General features: G+C 43.4%; 1 protein-coding gene across 1 annotated transcript in view; it reads left to right on the top strand.

The window, feature by feature from the left end:
* Nucleotides 1–21,275, top strand: part of LOC120053812 (A-kinase anchor protein 13-like) — a 64,662-nt gene that overhangs the window by 10,180 nt on the left and 33,207 nt on the right. The window contains exon 5 of the mRNA XM_039001072.1: nt 14,298–14,385. Coding sequence (XP_038857000.1) covers nt 14,298–14,385 — 88 coding nt within the window. The remainder of the gene's footprint in view (nt 1–14,297; nt 14,386–21,275) is intronic.

Here is a 21,275-nt window from a genome sequence, read left to right on the forward strand (position 1 = left end):
TTCACTCTATCAATTAGGTTGGTAATGTTAGCTTATAATGTTGTTGATCCATCCTCAGTTCTCCCCTATCACAGCCATTATACACTGTAACTGTTTTAAAACCCTCAAGTCAATTTCCGCGCCCCTGCAGGAATGTAATTAGCATATTATTATTTTTTTATCCCGAAAATTGTTCTTCTCAGACTATTATGACCCCTCTATTATGACCCCAACATGTCAGTTGTTTTGCTATAGGATGCCTACAAGCCTCAAAGGACCTGTCTGAAAAAGCCCAGTACCAGTTTAAAAAACTAATGGAAGTATACACTGTGTACAAAACATTAAGAGCATCTTCCTAATATTGAGTTGCTCCCTCCCAGCCTTTTGCCCTCAGAACAGCCTTAATTCATCAGGGCATGGACACAAGGTGTCAAGTGTTCCACAGGGATGCTGGCCCACTAGACGGTTAAAGTCACAATTGGCATCATGGTGAAATCCACCGCATCCATCTCCGGCAACTGAGTTAGGAAGGATGCCTATATCTTTGTAGTGACTGGGTGTATTAATACACTTTCCATGCTCAAAGGGATATTCAATGTCCATATTTTTTTAACCATCTACCAGTAGGTGCCCTCCTTTGCGAGGCATTGGAAACCCTAACTGGTCTTTGTGGTTGTATCTGTGTTTGAAATTCACTGCTCGACTTAGGGACCCTACAGAAAATTGTTTGTGTGGGGTACAGAGATGAGATAGTCATAAAAAATCTCCTGAACTTATTCAGCTTTTAATTTTTTATTAATTTGGAAACATTTCGAAAAACATAATTCCACTTTGACATTATGCGGTATTGTATGTAGGCCAGTGACAAGAAATATCAGGCTGTAACACAACATCATTTGGAGAAGGTAAAGGGGTGTAAATACTTTCTGAAGGCACTGTAGACAGGGCCACTATCGCAGCTCTCTCTTGACCTCCCTACATTGTTAGCATTTGAGAGGAATTACACTAACTCTGGAGCACTCTCTCTTTTAAGAAACTCACACAATGTTGTGTGTAATTGCGGACTATTGTTTTAGTTGCTGAAATCAGTCGTTTTGGATAAAAATGTCATTTTCTGTGACGTCGGCGCTCCAGTCTGCCAACACTAGTCGCCGCTCAACTCCATCGTAAATCATGAAGTTGAGTTTAACAGGAACAGGAACCTTGACAATTTTTTTTCAATGGTGAATGGCCTGAGTAAACTATCTTATTTATTCACAATCTTTGGTTTCTGCCTCATTGATTATGACAACGTGTCAGAGAGACAGATTGGAGGAGATGCCTGGAATAATAACTTGATGCTTGTCACCAACAGAGAGATGTCTTACATCAACTGGAGCTGCATGTTGGTCGACAGACTGCACCAGAGATTTACATTTGTTTGAAAATGTTGATGACCAAAGTTTTCAACAATACATGATCATACAAAGGAGAATATAGAGCACTTACAGATTCACTATTGATGTTACATTGATGATATAAAGTAAGATGTTACGTTTGTTGAATGCTTTGTTTTGACATGCATCACAGATTTTAGTGTGAAGGAGTTAATGCGAGGTACAGTTGAGTAATCTTTGAAAAACAGAACTCTTGAGTACTGCTGGGGAAGAGTTGCAGAGAGCAGCCTGGAGAGAAGTCCTGAAAGACAGAGCAGATGGAGCTTCTGTTCCTGCCAGCCCTGGCTGTGTCCTCAGGCACCCCCTTGTGTTGTGTTCTAGTATAACTACCTCCAGATGTGTGCTTGGGCTGCTCTCCGCTGCAATTCATATGGTTTAACAAGAACAAGACAACACAGACTATTAAAAGTTGTTTTTATTCTTCTCCAGAAGCCTTGGTTCAGTAAGATTTTAGAGGCATTCTTGTGAGCCTGCAGTTTAGTCAGGAATTGTGATTGGGAAGGGTAATGATTTTTTGAGTTTTCACAGGTTACCAAAGCGAGCATGTTAAGGCTGTTATAAATCTGTCACTCGTCCTTACTGCAGTGAAATGGGCTGTCTGGGCACTGTACAACTTAGTAGGTCCTGAGGCTGCTCAGTGCTCCATTCCATAACAGGAAGGAGGTTTTCCACCATATTGTTTGATTTTGGGGACGATTGGGTTGTGAGGAAGGGGTAGCTTGTGAAGTCTTCAGTGAGATTGATCAGTGGAGCTAGACAAACACTGAGCCTGTTCATAGCTCACTGAGTCTGACCATGGTGAGTCTGGCTGTCGTGAGTGTGTGTGAGAAGGGGAATATCAGTCATTTCACTAAGTCTTTACACATGTCCCTCTTCTTCTCCCTCCCTCTGGTTTCTCTTCCTCTTCCTCCATAGGTCCTCTGTAGTTGTACAGCAGGATACACGCTTAGAAAAAAAGGTTCCAAAAGGGTTCTTTGGCTGTCCCCATAGGAGAACCCTTTTTGGTTCCAGGTAGAAGCCTTTAGGGTTCCAGGTTGAACCCTCTGTGGAAAGGGTTTTACATGGAACCCAAAAGGTTTCTACTTGGGTCCAAAAAGGGTTCTTCAAAGGGTTCTCTTATGGGGACAGCCGAATAACCCTTTTAGGTTGCTGCCATGCTATGTTGTTGTCTTAGGTCTCTCTTTATGTAGTGTTGTGGTGTCTCTCTTGTCATGACGTGTGTTTTGTCCTATATATTTTTTTTAATGTATTATCCCAGCCCCCATACCCGAAGGAGGCCTTTTGTTAGGCCGTCACTGTAAATAAGAATTTGTTCTTAACTGACTTGCCTAGTTAAAAAAGAAATCCCAAGAGTGTATGAGGAAACATAACCGTGCAGTTAGTTTTTCTTTCTTTCTCTCCAACACCTACTGTAGGGAGGTCCTACCCCAGCGTAGGTCCTATAGGTTAGTCCTATAACAGCCTAGGTCTTTTTTGGTTATGGTCCTGAACTAGCCTAGGTCCTAAGCCCAGAGCTCCATAGGTGCCATGTCTTTAGCAGAGACCCAGTCTCAGACCCTCTATGTTTGTATGCATCAGGGCTTTACAAAGGCCCCTTCACAGTGCTCCCCCTTCCCTCCCTCCCCCTCTACCACCTCTCTCAACCCACCCTGACACACTGCCTTTTATGATAATTGATCCTTCTCTCAGGGGACGAGCTGCACCCACATCACTATGCTAACTGAGCAGGCAGCATGGGAAATTATACGCTTATTGACGTTTTGTGAATTCTGCGTTCTTAAATGTTTTGAAAGGGCTGTTATTTACAGTAGGCGTGTGTTGAGAGTTTGTTGTGGTATGCAAACGACTGCCTTCAAATAGAAGGCCATCGTTTGTTAGCTCGGCACGAGAGGCTGGAGGAAATATGGAAGTGTTTACTGTTAGAACGGTCGGGTGGGGGCGGGGCACGCAGATCAGTCTCAATAGAAACAGGAAGCTTTGGCTATGAGGGTGATTTGTGTGTGTGTGTGTGTGCATTTGTATGTGCATTTGCATGTGTGTGTGTGCCCTTGAGAGTGTTCTGTGCTGTTTTCTCATTTTCAGGCTATGCACTCTGTGTGCACAGTGTGTTTCTATCAGCTTGCATGGCTTTGTCCTGTCTTTGTCCTCGTGTGTGACTTCCTTTTCAGAATGGCTGCTAAGCCAGACTGCCAGTTGATAGAACTATCTTAGCAATTGTAATAATGATGTAACAATGTGAATTGGTTGGACATTTCTTGCGAGTTACGCAGTCGGAAGGAAAAAGGGAAGCTAAACCACATGTTTTCCCCCTTCTCCATAGTGATAGGTTTTAACCAATTAGAACGACCTGACTAGAAAAACCCCCTAAACAAGATGGGCACATCATGTATTTTGGTCTGTTCTTTTCTGTTCCTCTCCTAATGTTATGTGTAGTGTGCCCTGGGGAGTAGTAGGATTAGGGCCAAGTTGCTCTTGTTTCCAGGGGTTGTGTTGCGTTCTACTCAGCTGCCCAGACGTGTTAGTTAGAACTGAAGGAGCCCCAGCTGTCTCAAGTCTCTCTCGCTCTCTCGCTCTCGCTCTCTCGCTCTCTCGTCAAGTGGACAGTTTGTAATGGTTGCCATGTTTCCAGCTGTTTGTCCTTTCCATTGATCTGTCTGCAGATGTGGAGTTTTTTCCTGTTTTTTTCCCAGTCTTTCACACAGAGAGCAGTTCTGCATTCTCCTCTGCGTCTGTTCCCGGGGGTTGAGGTCATTTTACTCACATTGAGATATGAATTGTGAGCTTACTGATAAGCTTGGGATGTTTACCATGCATTTGCTGTTTCTACTTAAATATATGTTTTTAATTAAAACAATTATTAACTGTAGTGTTATTTAATAGAAACCTATGGGAGAAGTAACAGTATTTGATTTTGATTCTTTGTGTAGTTGTTTGACATTTTACTGCATTGTTAGGAGCTAGTAACATAAGAATTTCACTGCACCCGCTATAACATTTTCTAAACTGTGAATGTGACTAATACACTTTTATTTGATAGTTTCCCTTAGGAAAAGACTTCTCTTTCTTCCTTACGGCCGAGGAATCACAGTTTGTAGGAGAGCATCCCTCTCCTGGAGTCAGGATGACAGTATTCAGGGCAGGCCTCAGAGGATTCTCTCATGGCTGGCTGCCTTAGACTGTTTCCAAAGACACATACTCTCTCCCTGTCGCTTAGCATCACAGCACAACACTGTTCAACTCGTCACTAAAGAGACACAGGAAGAGGAAATAGATGGAGATAGAAGGGAGGATAAGAGGACGGGAAATGAACCGAAAATGGAAATAGATGAATAGAGGAAAACAGCCAAAAAAGCAGTATCAGTAAAAGGGAGGAGAGGAAAAGAGGGAGAGGCTCGGTGAGTAACAGTGAATTTGAGAGGAGGGAGGAGTGTGTGGGAGAGAGGGAGGGAGGGTCAGACCCAGGGGCTGGTTCTGTGAGCAGATGTGGGAAGAGTTGCTCATTTTCCCAAAACTTCACGAAGGACTCCACAAGCCTGGGCTTCATGTTGGAATCTAGCGCCTTTCTGTTAATAACCACTCCTTTTCACTGCCTGGAAAGATGTACGAGCGACACAAGCGGAGGTATAGTCTGCGTGGAAAGGGGGAGAGAACAGTGGATGTCGTTTTGATAAAGGTATGAATGGACAGAGAATCTTTTCAGTTGCCACATGAGAGAGAGCTCTACTATGGAAATATTTTGTAACTAGTTTTTATAAATGTGTGTTCAGTGTTTTAGCTTTTCTTCTCTGCTGTATCCGTGTGGTAACAAATTAAATTTCATATCTACGCCGCAAAAATGACTCACATTTCACGTCACAGAAACATGATTTAGTCTCTGAGTGTGTATTTGTCCGGTTGTGTCTAATTGTTAGCTGTTCCTCTGTGTGTGCTCAGGAGGTGTGGAGTGTGTGTGAGCCGTTGGTAGATGGGCACACTGACAGCCTCTAGGAGTGTGCTCTCAGGGTGGAGTTTGTTTTTGGATGGAGAGTGGAGGCCTGCAGGCCAGATCCCATTAATATCCATTCTCTTTCCCTCTTTCTCTCTTTCATTCTGTCTTTCTCTCTTTCTCTCTCATTCTCTCTGTTTTCTCTTCCTTTCTCTCCTCTCTCTCCTCTCCCGCTCTGTCTCTCTCTCCCTTTCTCTTTCTATCACTCTTTCTCCTTGTTTATTTTGGTTGACTCTTTGTCTGTGTGCAAAGTGTGAGTCACTGAATACAATGCTAGGATTCTGCATGTGATGCGTATTCGGTTGTCTGTGTGTGTCGGGATAGATTATGCCTCAAATATCTCATAGACTTGTCAGAACCTGTCCCCTTTTTCATTCTACAGATAAAACATTTTATTTAAAAAAGAATACAGCTTAGATCATGTTTTTCCATAGACGTTCACAGATACAACCTTATAAAACAGGCAAACCTGAATTTGTTTTCTGTAAAACACAATTATTGCTCAAGGGTTTGGCAACCTTTTCAGTGGAGGATGAAGGGTTTGAGTGATATTCATAGCATCTCTCACATCATTATCACTTCAAGCATGTCTCCCTACTGTAGCTGGGTGGCACTGGGAACAGTGGTGGAATGTGTCTTGTGGGCTTTGGGCTGGTGAATATACAGTATATGTAGTGGTAAGGAAGGGCACTTTATTTGTATCTGAGAGGCCAGCCCAAATCAGCAGAGCCTGTTCAAGCACTTGGACAGAGTAGAGTGGCCTGTGGATTAGGTGTGTGATAAGGGGTCAGGCTGCATCTCTGTGGCCAGGCGTCAGACTCTATCTTTGGGCTTCAGACCTGGGACCTCTCCTCTCTGCTCGCCATCATCTTTGGATGTCACAGAACAGGCCAGACTAGCATTGGACAATGATGAGATTTGACACCTGGTAGGTCGCTCCGCTTGGATGTCGGCCCACCACCTCAAGCTCAACCTCGACAAGACGGAGTTGCTCTTCCTCCCGAGGAAGGCCTGCCCGCTTTAAGACCTCTCCATCACGGTTGTCAACTCCATGGTGTCCCCCTCCCAGAGTGCAAAAATTATTGGCGTGACCATGGACAACACCCTGTCTTTCTCTGCAAACATCAAGGCAGTGCAGGTTCATGCTCTACAACATCTGTAGAGTACGACCTTTCCTCACACAGGAAGCGGTGCAGGTCCTAATCCAGGCACTTGTCCTCTCCAGTCTGGACTACTGCAACTCTCTGTTGGCTGGGCTTCCTTCTTGTGCCAAAAACCCCCTGCAACTTATCCAGAAAGCCACAGCCCGCCTGGTGTTCAACCTTCCCATGTTCTCCCATGTCACCCCACTCCTCCACTGACTCCACTGGCTTCCAGTCGAAGTTCACATCCACTACAAGACCATGGTGCTTACCTACAGAACAGCAAGAGGAACTGCCCCTCCCTACCTTCAGGCTATGCTCAAATCATACACCCCAACCTGAGCACTCCATTCTGCCACCTCTGCTCTTGGCTGTCCCACCCCAATGGGAGGACAGCTCCCACTCAGCCCAGTCTTCTCTGTCCTGGCAATGGTGGAACCAGCTTCACCCTAATGTTAGGACAGCGGAGTCCCTGCCCATCTTCCAAAAACGTTTGAAACCCTACCTCTAAAAAGAGTATCTTAAATAAATCCCCAAATGTGTATTTTCTTACTAGCACTGACTTTGCTAATAACTATTTTATTGAGGGAAAATGTACTTACTACAACTGTGATATGTGGTTGTTTTACATAGCTATCCTAAGATGAATGCACTAATTATAAGTCGCTCTGGATAAGAGCGTCTGCTGTATCACGAAAATGTTAAATAACATTTTGGATTGCTTCTATACAGATGGGAAGAGAGGACCAAGTACACTGTTATTGTGTTACTTTTTCCTAATTTTGAATGACTACTTCATCTCTGTCCCCCACACATACAATTATCAGTCAAGCAGTGAATTTCAAACAGATTCAAACACAAAGACCAGGGAGGTTTTCCAACGCCACACAAAGAAGGGCACCTATTGGTAGATTGGTAATTTTTTAAATTTAAAAGCAGACAATGAATATCCCTTTGAGCATGGTAAAGTTATTAATTACTCTTTGGATGGTGTATCAATACACCCAGTCACTACAAAGACACAAGCATTCTTCGTAACTTAGTTGCCAAAGAGGAAGGAAATCGCTCAGGGATTTCACCATGAGGCCAATGGTGACTTTAAAGCAGTTACAGAGTTTAACGGCTGTGATAGGACAAAACTGAGGATGTATCAACAACATTTTAGTTATTTTTTTCCCACCTTTATTTAACCAGGTAGGCCAGTTGAGAACAAGTTCTCATTTACAACTGCAACCTGGCTAAGATAAAGCAAAGCAGTGCGACAAAAACAACACAGAGTTACACATGGGATAAACAAACGTACAGTCAATAACACAATAGAAAAATCTGTATACAGTGTGTGCAAATGAAGTAAGGAGGTAAGGCAATAAATAGGCCATAGTGGCGAAGTAATTACAATTTAGCAATTTACACTGGAGTGATATATGTGCAGATGAGGATGTGCAAGTAGAAATACTGGTGTGCAAAAGAGCAGAAAAACAAAACAAATATGGGATGAGGTAGGTAGTTGGTTGGATGGGCTATTTACAGATGGTCTGTGTACAGCTGCAGCGATCGGTAAGCTGCTCTGACAGCTGACGCTTAAAGTTAGTGAGGGAGATATAATTCTCCAACTTCAGTGATTTTTGCAATTCGTTCCAGTCAGTGGCAGCAGAGAACTGGAAGGAAAGGCTGCCAAAGTAGGTGTTGGCTTTGGGGATGACCAGTGAAATATACCTGCTGGAGCGCGTGTCACGGGTGGGTGTTGCTATGGTGACCAGTGTGCTGAGATAAGGCGGAGCTTTACCTAGCAAAGACTTATAGATGACCTGGATCCAGTGGGTTTGGCAACGAATATGTAGCAAGGACCAGCCAACGAGAGCATACAGGTCGCAGTGGTGGGTAGTATATTGGGCTTTGGTGATAAAACGGATGGCACTGTGATAGACTGCAACCAATTTGCTGAGTAGAGTGTTGGAGGCTATTTTGTAAATGACATTGCCGAAGTCAAGGATCGGTAGGATAGTCAGTTTTGCGAGGGTATGTTTGGCAGCAAGAGTGAAGGAGGCTTTGTTGCGAAATAGGAAGTCGATCCTATATTTAATTTTGGATTGGAGATGCTTAATGTGAGTCTGGAAGGAGAGTTTACAGTCTAGCCAGACACCTAGGTATTTATAGTTGTCCACATATTCTAAGTCAGAACCGTCCAGAGTAGTGATGCTACGGGCGGGGAGGTGCGGGCAGCGATCGGTTGAAGAGCTTGCATTTCGTTTTACTAGCATTTAAGAGCAGTTAGAGACCACGGAAGGAGTGTTGTATGGTGTTGAAGCTTGTTTGGAGGTTTGTTAACACAGTGTCCAAAGAGGGGCCAGATGTATACAGAATGGTGTCATCTGCGTAGAGGTGGATCAGAGAATCACCCGCAGCAAGAGTGACATCATTGATATATACAGAGAAAAGAGTCGGCCCGAGAATTTACATCTGTATCTAATACTTTCCGTAATGCTAACCATAATACTAACCGTAATACTAACCGTAATAACAGAGTGAGAAGAAGGAAGCCTGAACAGAATTCATATATTCCAAAACATGCATCCTGTTTGCAATAAGGCACTAAAGTAAAACTGCCAAACATGTGGCAAAGAAAGGTACTTTATATCCTGAATACAAAGCGTTTATTTGGGCGGAAATCCAACACAACACATCACTGAGTACCACTTCAAGCTAGGTGCTGGCTGCATCATGTTATGGGTATGCTTGTCATCGACAAGGACTAGGGAGTGTTTTTAGGATAAAAATCAACGAAATAGAGCTAAGCAGACAAAATCCTAGAGGAGCCCCTGTCTTAGTCTGTTTTCCAACAGACACTGGAAGCCAAATTCACCTTTCAGCAGGAGAATAACCTAAACACATGGCCAAATATACACTGGAGTTGCTTACCAAGATGACATTGAATATTCCTCAGTGGTCTAGTTACAGTTTTGACTTTAAAATCTATGGCAAGACTTGAAAATGGCTATCTAGCAATGATCAACAACCAACTTGACAGAGCTTAAATCATTTTTTTAGATAATAATGTGCAGTTATTGTACAATCCAGGTGTGCAAAGCTGTTAGGCTTTCCCAGAAAGACTCACAGATGTAATCGCTGCCAGAGGTGATTCTAACATTTATTGACTCGGGTGTGAATACTTATGTAAATTAGATATTTCTGTATTTAATTTTCAATACATTTGTAAAAATATCTAAAAACATGTTTTCACTTAGTCATTATGGGGTATTGTGTGTACAGTAGATGGGTGAGGGGGGAAAAACAATTTGTGAACTAGTCAAGGGATATAAATACTTTTTGAAGGCACTGTATATTAGAGACAAGATGGCCTCTATACCTTATTTATTGCATCTGTCTTACGACATCCCTCAAAAGTAGGGGTGACGGCGGTAGTGGTCAGATCAAATCTATTTTTCCTTAGCTTTGGTCCTCTGACTGACAAGCTGTCCTGTGAAGTCCTTTGGTGTGGTGTGGTCATGTGTGCCGTGAAGGGCGATGGCCAAGTGAACTCAGTGCCAGATAGACCAGGGTAAAACTCGTTGCTACTCGTTGCTAGTACCACTCCTGGGAGAAATGTTGTATGAAATTATCCCCCCCCCCCAGCTCTATTAACTATGCCTCAGCTTCAGAAAAATTCATCTCGGTAAAGCCTCCTTCAGTTTTAGTGCCCCCCCATTTTTGGAATAGTCTACAAAACTCATCTTGACTCTGGTGCCTCTAGGGCAGTTTAGGACTTTAATGTTGAATGAATTTAATGAGAATTGCAACTGTTTGGATTTAATGTAAACAATTGTATTTGTGGTGTTTGAAGCTGTAGTGTTGATTATGTAATTTTCAGTTTATTTTTATTGATCATTTTGAATTTGTTGTATCGTTGTCCTCAGGGCACCATTGTAATTGAGACCCTGGTCTCAATGGGTTCGCCTAAATAAATAAAAGTTAAATAAAAACAATTTACAAATCTATTCCAAGTGCATGTATTGATCGTATGTGCGTAAACTAAGCTTGGCAGTGTTGTTTTTATCTACACTGTAAGTACTGTAACAAAGCACTTCAAATTAGTTCTCTCCAAGGACATTCCTCTCCATTGCTGTGCCACTGTGTCACGCCAGCCATTGGCTGTCACTGTGGAAATGGCAAGTCTCTGTCTGCCATACACTATATTTGGTTTATTTTCCATCAGGGACACTTCTGAACATTGAGCCTCTTTCTCCACCCACCTTTATCAATTTTTAGCTGATCATCTACTTTTCTCAGACAGCACAGGAGACAGGCTTAAGGCCTGAAATACTGTGTAAATGCATGCTATTTTTGTATAGAATATAATAAAATAGAATAGAACAAAAATGAATTATTATTCATTGTTGGATAAGAATGGATATGTGTCTGTACCTGCATGCATTGTATAGAATAAGAACTGTCCTTGTCTCATGTTCTATATTGTATGTTGCATATGTGTGTCCGGTGTGTGTGTGTCTGCTGTGGGGCCTGGACCCTAGGCTTCTGGAGGATAAGAGTGTAGTGTTCTCCTCCGCCCAGCGCTGCAGGGCACACAGAGGCTGCTCAGTGATTGACTGGGCTGTAGGCAGGCCCATCAATTAGGCCTTGTGCATTGTCCACTAGCTACTTTGACTGTGCAGAGCCCCTGGTATAGAAGCCCCCTCCCCCCACACCCCTCTAGTGGGGCTAAGACAATTAACCACAAGCATGGGGAAATCCACGTTTTCACATTCCCACTACAGAGAAGAGCAATGTACACATAGACTTTGTTCTCTCTCCCACTCTCTTTCTCTCTCTCGCTCTCTCTCTCTCTCTCTCTCTCTCTTACACATAACAAAAATGCATATAGACTTTATTGGGTTTCATGCTTTGAAATATAATTGACTTTTACCTGACTCAATCAGTTCTGTCATCAAGTAAGTTGTCATTAGTAATGAACGTCAGTGCACATGTTTGTGTTGCGAAAGAAAGCAGTGGAATGGCTTCATAACTTAATTGTTGGACCATAAATCATAGTGTGATGGATCCTGGATGTGGATCCTTTGTTCAGTGTTTCTTAACAGTTCCGTTTGTACTGTCTGTTTCAATCTCTGGCCCTTAAGAACTGTTTAGTCCAGACAGGTAACTGATTGACTGATGTATTTCCTCTTTAACAAAAATATCCTGGCCTTCTTGACTTTTCTCTCCTCAGTGGTGGAAACCCAATAGACAGTGAACTCTCCTCTGGAAGTCCAGATAGCTGATCATTTTTCTGCCCATTTTGAGAATGTACTGTATAGTAATACAGACCTGTGTTATGTATTGCATATTTCTTGATTACTGTGGCTCTATGTATGTGGTTGAGTCAGAGTCGAGGTCTTCAGAAGGATATTAAGCCAAGATGTCACATACGATTTCACTGACTGTAGATCAGGTTGTGTGTCCTACCAACCCAGACTGCTAGGCTCATTAACATCACAATTGATTACTACACAACATGGCATCAGAATGGAATCCAGCTATGTGTCCAGCAGTTTGTCAATGAACTGTGTCTGGTGTCAGAGTCCTGTGTTTGATGTGGACTGGGCACACAATCAGGGGCCCAGGGGGCTGTCACAAACTCAACTGGGTCTGGGTTGATGGGACCATAGTCATTGATTCAGTCAGGACCTTTAAATCTTAGTCAGGTTGGATAAAGGGTGGTTCATTGTGGGGCTGGTCTGTGATAGGATGGGGTTGCCTTATGTGATAGGGTCCTGGTGAGGTCTCCATAGGGTCATCTACAGGTTATAAAGGGATAGAAAGGTCCTTATGTGTCCTCTGTTTTCGTGATAAACCATACTTATGTCCGAATGTGGGTCGTCTGGTGTGATACTGTCGAAGCATGTTGCGATGTGTCCGTGGGTTGTCTATGTGAGATAAACCTTGATGAGGTCCCAACGTGGGTTGTCTATAAGTGATAAAAGCATGTTGAGATGTGGTCATTGGTCATCTATCTTTCCGTGGGCGGTGTGGTGTGATAAAGCCATTGTGTGGTCTGAGAGGATAGTATCTCCAGGTCACGTGTCCGTATTGTCCCCTTGGCCTGGGTCTGAGCAGCAGCAGCTGATAAGGGGAGGAACAATAAGGCCCTGTAATCAGCAGCTGCTCATGCGTGTTTGTGTGTGTGACTGGAGAATGTCCTGGATAAACACATATCAACATAAGCAGACACACACACACACACACACACACACACACACACACACACACACACACACACACACACACACACACACACACACACACATGCAGTCACACTTGCATGCACAAGAGCATTCGCATAATATACTCATGTAAACACACACACACACATGTTTGTTTTACTATCCTTGTGGGGACTAAACAATTGATTCCCATTCAAAATCCTATTTTCCCTAAAACCTTAACCTAACCCTAATTCTAACCCTAACCCTAAACCTAACCCTTAAGCCTAAAATAGCCTTTTTTCTTGTGGAGACCAGTGAAATGTCCTCAATTGTCCGAATTGTCCTTGTTTTACTATCCTTGTGAGGACTTATGGTACCCACAAAGATAGTAAAAGCAAAAGCACACAGCCACACACACGCAAGCATGCACACACCCACACTTTTTACAAACACACGTACAGTACATGGGAGGATTGGCTCTGTAGTTGGCGAGCTGGAGTCACATGATGAGTGGTTTGCCTGTGGGTGTGATGTTTGGGGCTGATGATGTATGATGGGGTACTGAGGCTGAGCGGTGTGAATCTCCTCTCTGTCCTCTTCAACTCTCCATGGCCAAGTTCTCAATAAACCCCTCCCCGGAGAAGTGTAATTATTGTAGTCACTATATTGTAACTCTTGAAATTTTCAACTAATGTATTTGGGTTGTAATAAGGGCATCTGCTAGAAAAAGCAATAGCTTATCTCTATTCATTTTGTCATCACTCTCTGTATGAATCTGAGTGTTTGTGTTCTCCCTCTTCCATTCTGCTCGTACTGCCATCTGAACAGTGAACACTAATCATCATTATATTACTTGAACTCCTGCTAGACCCAGAGCCTCAGACTGCTAGCAGCTGTTAGCTGAATGTCAATCAGGCCTCATGTTTACATGTGGGCAGAATTCCTCTCTGACTCCCAGTCCAAATTCCCAGCAGCATGTGTGGTGAGCAGCAGTCTCAGCTTAGCTCAGCCCAGGCTGTTCCAGACAGAGCCTGCTGCCTGTATGCTGCCTTTATGCTGCCTGTATGCTGCCTGTAGCAGACCTGGGCCCATGGGATAGGCCAGATGTGGGCCTGGCAAGTCAGATCGCGGCACAGTCCCACTGTTTGTGGTCTTTTATTCACGTGATTAGATTCTCTCTACCTCCAGGAATGTATTTATTCTCCCTCCCCTATGCAAGGCTGGGTTCTGTGGTAGGGAAAATGGTTCTGTGGTAGGGAAAATGGGGTCTTCCAAAGTAGAGGCCATCAATGTTAATGTCCTGAGACTAACACTACTGTAAGTCTGTCTGACTGTTCATACAACACCAACCAGCCAAGACAATGTGGTTGAGAATACTAGGAATTCTTCTCAGATTCTTGGGGTTTATGAAAATAGAAACTTCGGAGAAACGGGCAGTTGGTGAATATCCAGTAGTGGTTTTGTCTCTCAAAAACTAAAAATGTTTACCCTCTACATTGCTGAAGACATCTGTTGTATAAGTTCAGTCTTGTTGATCCCAAATTTCTTCTGTTTACAGATCCACAAAGAGAAGGAGTCGTTTTACCCTGTCCAGCCCTGCACAGATCCCACACTACAGGTGAAGACCACGATCCCAGAATGCACAGGTAAGAACGAGTCAAAATATGATGCTGTACTGTAGATGAGGCTAAGGGAACTTACATACAGATCTGTTAGTCAAAGGAAGTCTGTCTTCAAGGCAGCTTGTCAGGGGAATTTGTATTGACAATTTCCAGCCATGGCATTGCCAGTGTTGAGTTTTTTTTCTGTCAGGCAGTCACTAATCATTGAGGGTTATATAAGATGGAGAGGAACATAAATTAAGATTAGGAGGGTTGTCAGAGTTCCAGAGGTCCTTGCTTGGATCATGGAAGAGCATTTGCCAGAATGTAATTTGATTTCTGGAGGATCTCAGTTGGAAAGGCGAGGTTGTAACTTGATTTCAGAGGATTAAGACATACTGTAGAGGAGAGAGCATCGCTTTGTAGGAGGAGAGAGAGAGGCTTAGGGCGTTTTCACACACAGTTCTGAGCTATAGTTCAAATCATTTTGATTATTTGTTACATTGTATTTTTTTCATTTGGTCCAGTTGTTTTCACATTGCCAATTATCAAACAAACTAAAATGCCTAAACAAAAATGCCTAAACGTTCAGGCAAGTAATTTACTAATTTTGTTGTAGCCTATGCTGCCCAATGAGGCCTATGCAATCGCAATGGCCATATCGCATTTTGCGCATTCCATATCTCAAAGCCATATCAAGTATCTCCGTTGTAAAATACTTTATATTGAGCGCAAAATTTAGAGTTGAGATATAAAAATGATACCTACAGAAAGCTGAGAACTATGATAGCTGTGGTTTCCCCACAATTTAAAATGTTATACAATAAGAACACTTTATTTGTTTTATCCTGGAACATAAATATTTTCCATGGAAAGGAGAGAGAGTGGATTGCACCACACAGCAGTGAAACAGGTACAGGGGCAGGCAGACACTTTCTTTAGGAATGATGAGGTTAATGTACTTGACTTTATGACCAAATCATGGTTTTAGCCTCCTAAAAAAATAAAACATTTTAAGTAAGATGACCATGTAGATAGAATGTGCAGCTCGCACCAATGCCACCAATTAAGAATTGAACTTGCACAGTCAATTCAAAGGGTGGAAAACGGCAACTAAATAGTCGCAGTCTGGAGCACTGAAATGGTAAGGTCATTGATGCAGATAAGATGGGTATGGAATGGCACTGCTTTCTTTGAATCCTATCCCTACTGTACCATGTATCCCTTCGGTATCACTGCACCCCTTTGGTTGGCAGGCCAGGCATGCAGCACACTGTGCAGCTCACGAACAAGGCTACCCTACCTTTACTACCTTTGATGTCTGAAGAAGAGAGTTTATGTAGCTCATTATTTCATAGGATTTAGACTACTGTTCACATCTGTGCAGAGATTAGTTGCCATTAAGTAAGATTTCGCCGACATAAACTCGGCAAAAAAAGAAACATCCCTTTTTCAGGACCCTGTCTTTCAAACATAATTCGTAAATATCCAAATAACTTCACATCTTATTTGTAAAAGGTTTGAACACTGGTTCCCATGCTTGTTCAATGAACCATAAACAATTAATGAACATGCACCTGTGGAACGGTCGTTAAGACAATAACAGCTTACAGACGGTAGACAATTAAGGTCACAGTGACTCTTAAAAACCCCAAAAGAAAGATGCCCAGGCTCCCTGCTCATCTGCGTGAACTTGCCTTAGGCATGCTGCAAGGAGGCATGAGGACTGGAGATGTGGCCAGGGAAATAAATTGCCATGTCCGTACTGTGAGACGTCTAAGACAGCGCTACAGGGAGGCAGGACGGACAGCTGATCGTCCTCGCAGTGGCAGACCACGTGTAACAACACCTGCACAGGATCGGTACATCCGAACATCACACCTGCGGGACAGGTACAGGATGGCAACAACAACTGCCTGAGTTACACCAGGAACGCACAATCCCTCCATCAGTGATCAGACTGTCTGCAATAGGCTGAGAGAGGCTGGACTGAGGGCTTGTAGGCCTGTTGTAAGGCAGGTCCTCACCAGCACAACGTTGCCTATGGGCACAAACCCACCGTCGCTGGACCAGACAGGACTGGCAAAAAGTGCTCTTCACTGACGAGTCACGGTTTTGTCTCACCAGGGGTGATGGTCGGATTTGCGTTTATTGTCAAAGGAATGAGCATTACACCGAGGCCTGTACTCTGGAGCGGAATCGATTTGGAGGTGGAGGGTCCGTCATTGTCTGGGGCGATGTGTCACAGCATCATCGGACTGAGCTTGTTGCCATTGCAGGCAATCTCAACGCTGTGCGTTACAGGGAAGACATCCTCCTCCCTCATGTGGTACCCTTCCTGCAGGCTCATCCTGACATGACCCTCCAGCATGACAGTGCCACCAGCCATACTGCTTGTTCTGTGCGTGATTTCCTGTAAGACAGGAATGTCAGTGTTCTGCCATGGCCAACGAAGAGCCTGGATCTCAATCCCATTGAGCACATCTGGGACCTGTTGGATCAGAGTGTGAGGGCTAGGGCCATTCCCCCAGAAATGTTCAGGAACTTGCAGGTGCCTTGGTGGAAGAGTGGAAAATCTGGTGCAGTCCATGAGGAGGAGATGAACTGCAGTACTTAATGCAGCTGGTGGCCACCAGAAACTGACTGTTACTTTTGATTTTGACCACCCCTTTGTTCAGTGGAACATTTTTCCATTTCTGTTAGTCACATGTCTGTGGAACTTGTTCAGTTTCTGTCTCAGTTGTTGAATCTTATGTTCATACAAATATTTACACATGTTAAGTTTGCTGAAAATACACGCAGTTGACAGTGAGAGGACGTTTCTTTTTTTGCTGAGTTTATATGGCAGTTCTGTTTCTAGCTCCTAAGCAACTTTGCAGTATTTCGTTTTTTTTGTGTGTTATGTCTTACATTATTAGCCCAAAATGTTTTGTGTTATTACATACAGCCAGAAATAACTTTTGATATCAGAGCGGCAGTAACTCACCAGCATTACGACCAGGAATACGACTTTCCCGAATTGGATCCTTTGTTCGTATCCCCCAGGGCAATTGAACTTATTCCAGGGGCTGCCCCAAAATACAGCCGGTGGAGAACAGATATTCGGAGTGGACTTCTAGTCCGACTCAGGAGGCGTGCACACCATCCACCGCTTCTGAGTATATTACTCGCTAATGTTCAGTCTCTGGATAATAAAGTAGATGAGCTCAGGGCGAGGATCTCCTTCCAGACAGACATCAGGGATTGTAACATACTCTGTTTCACGGAAACATGGCTCTCTCAGGATATACTGTCCCCGTCCATACAGCCATGTGGGTTCTCAGTACATCGCGCAGACAGGAATAAAAAACTCTCCGGGAAGCAGAAAGGCGGGGATGTATGTTTCAGGATTAACCACTCATGGTGTGATTGTGATAACATACAGAAACTCAAGTCCTTTTGTTCACCCGACCTAGAATACCTCAATCATATCCGACCATATTAATTCCCAAGATAAATATCTTCAGTTATAGAACTACACTGGACATTATGCAAACTGGAAACCACATTTATTGTAGCTGGGGATTTTAACAAAGCAAATTTGAGGAAAACGCTAGCGAAGTTCTACCAACACATTGACTGTAGTACTCGCGCTGGTAAAACATTGGACCACTGCTACTCAACTTTTCGAAATGCCTACAAGGTCCTCCCCCGCCCTCACTTTGGCAAATCAGATCACAACTCCATTTTGCTCCTCCCTTCCTATAGGCAGAAACTCAAAAAGAAGGTACCCGTGCTAAGGTCGATTCAAAGCTGGTCTGACCAATCGGAATCCATGCTTCAAGATTGTTTCTGAACATGCGGACTAGGATATGTTCCGGGTAGCCGCTGAGAATAACATTGACGAATACACGGATACAGGGACTGAGTTCATCAGGAAGTGTGTAGGAGATGTTGTACCCACTGTGACTATTAAAACCTACCCAAACCAGAAACCGTGGATAGATGGCAGCATTCATGCAAAATTGAAAGCGCGAACCACCCCATTTAACCATGGCAAGGTGACAGGGAATATGGCCGTATACAAACAGTGTAGTTATTCCCTCCGTTTAGCAATCAAACAGGCAAAACGTCAGTACAGAGACAAAGTAGAGTCGCAATTGAACGGCTCAGACACGAGACGTATGTGGCAGGGTCTACAGACAATCACAGACTACAAAGGGAAACCAGTCACGTCGCGGACACCAACGTCTTGCTTCTGGACAAGCTAAACACCTTCTCCGCCCGCTTTGAGGATAACACAGTGCCACCGACGTGGCACACTACCAAGGAATGTAGGCTCTCCTTCTCCGTGGCCGACGTGTGTAAGACATTTAAGCGTGTTAACCCTCGCAAGGCTGCCGGCCCAGATGGCATCCCTATCTGCGTACTCAGAGCATGCGCAGACTAGCTGGCTGGTGTGTTTACAGACATATTCAATCTTTCCCTTTCCCAGTCTGCTGTCCCCAATTGATTCAAGATATTCCTCTACCCAAGAAGGCAAGGTAACTGAACTAAATGACTATCGCCCCGTGACACTCACTTCTGTCATCATGAAGTGCTTTGAGAGGTTAGTTAACTTGTCTAGCCCCTGCGTTCCGCTAGCGGAACTCCTCCCACATTCCACTGAAAAGGCAGAGCACGAAATTCAAAAAATATTTTTTAGAAATATTTAACTTTCACACATTAACAAGTCCAATACGGCAAATGAAAGATACACATCTTGTGAATCCAGTCAACATGTCCGAAAACAGCACGTATATTTATGTTAGCTCACCACCAAATACAAAGAAGGACAGACATTTTTCACAGCACAGGTAGCATGCACAAAGCCAACCTAACTAACCAAGAACCAACCAAACTAACCAAGAAACAACTTAATCAGATGACAGTCTTATAACATGTTACACAATAAATCTATGTTTTGTTCGAAAAATGTGCATATTTGAGGTATAAATCAGTTTTACATTGCAGCTACCATCAGAGCTACCGTCAAAAATAGCACCGAAGCAGCCAGAGCAATTATAGAGACCAACGTGTATTACCTAATTACTCATCATAAAACATTTCTTAAAAATACACAGCGTACAGCAATTGAAAGACACAGATCTTGTGAATCCAGACAATATTTCAGATGTTCTAAGTGTTTTACAGCGAAAACACAATATAACGTTATATTAGCTTAGCACAATAGCAAACATCACAATAGCTCACAATAGCATTGATTCAAGCCAAACATAGCCATTACGTATAAACCACCAAAAGATATAAATTTTTTCACTAACCTTCTCAGAATTCTTCAGATGACAGTCCTATAACATCATATTACACAACGCATATAGAGTTTGTTCGAAAATGTGCATATTTAGCGGCACAAATCGTGCTTAGACAATGAAAACAGTGTCCATAACGTCAAGCAATATGTCCGGCGCCATCTTGGAAAGACACCTATTCTTATCGAAAACTATTCCAAAACTTGACTAAAAAATAAAGGTTGGACAGCAATTGAAAGACAAATTAGTTCTTAATGCAATCGCCGAATTACATTTTTAAAATTAACCTTACTGCGCAATACAGGCTGCGATAACGCTAGGCTACACTGCAGGAAATGGCGTTTCATGCATTTGACATTTTTCAACAGAACAATGAATTATCAGCATAAAGACTGCTTACTATTAGCTGAGCTTCCATCAGAATCTTGGGCAAGGTGTCATTTCTTCAAAACAATCGTCTTTGGGTTGAAAGATGTCCTCTTGTCCGGTCGAATTAGCCGCTAAACGTTAGCTGCCAACTGGAGTGGTGTCCAACTCGTGAAGCGCATGGCAAAGAAATCCCAGAAAATCGCAATAAACTGCTATAAACTGCTATAAGTCGGTTTAAATTAACTACCTTATGATGTCTTTAACACCTATAACGAATAAAAACATGACTGGAGATATAGAAATACTAAAACGAAAGCGTTTGCAGGACGCCATTCTGATGTCTTCATGCGCCAAGCGCACTGTTGAAAAGAACGGTACTTCCGGTTCCACGTCTAATATAAGTTCCCAGATTGCGCAATCGACTCCATTCAAAGTCTCACCGCTTACTGACATCTAGAGGAAGGCGTATGCAGTGCATGTACCCTCATAGCTTGCATGGGGACTTATAAACTGATCTCAGAACAGGGACATGGATTTATGAAATCTCACTCCCTGACAGGAAAAGTGCTGCAGAAGGAGTTCTGTTTCACTCAGAGAAATAATTCAAACGGTTTTAGAAACTAGAGAGTGTTTTCTATCCAATAGGAATAATAATATGCATATTGTACGAGCAAGAATTGAGTATGAGGCCGTTTAAATTGTGAACGATTTTCCCCCAAAGTGTAAATAGCGCCCCCTATCATCAACAGGTTTTAAGGATCATATCACCTCTACCTTACCTGACACCCTAAACCCACTTGAATTTGCTTTCCGCCCCAATAGATCCACAGACGATGCAATCGCCATTGCAATGCACACTGCCCTATCCCATCTAGACAAGAGGAATACCTATGTAAGAAAGCCGTTCATTGACTATAGCTCAGCATTCAACACCAAAGTACCCTCCAAGCTCATCATTAAGCTCGCGGCCCTGGGTTTGAACCCCACCCTGTGCAGCTGGGTCCTGGACTTCCTGACGGGCCACCCCCCAGGTGGTGAAGGTAGGAAACTACACCTCCACTTCACTGATCCTCAACACAGGGGCCCCACAAGGGTGTGTGCTCAGCCCCCTCCAAGACTCCCTGTTTACCCATGACTGCGTGGCCACGCACGCCTCCAACTCAATCATCAATCAATCATCAATTTTGTCAGACGACACAACAGTAGTAGGTCTGATTACCAACACTAACGAGACAGTCTACAGGGAGGAGGTGATGACCCTGGGAGAGTGGTGCA

The sequence above is a fragment of the Salvelinus namaycush genome, chromosome 9 (genome assembly GCF_016432855.1).
Source record: "Salvelinus namaycush isolate Seneca chromosome 9, SaNama_1.0, whole genome shotgun sequence".
Classification (NCBI taxonomy): Eukaryota; Metazoa; Chordata; class Actinopteri; order Salmoniformes; family Salmonidae; genus Salvelinus; species Salvelinus namaycush.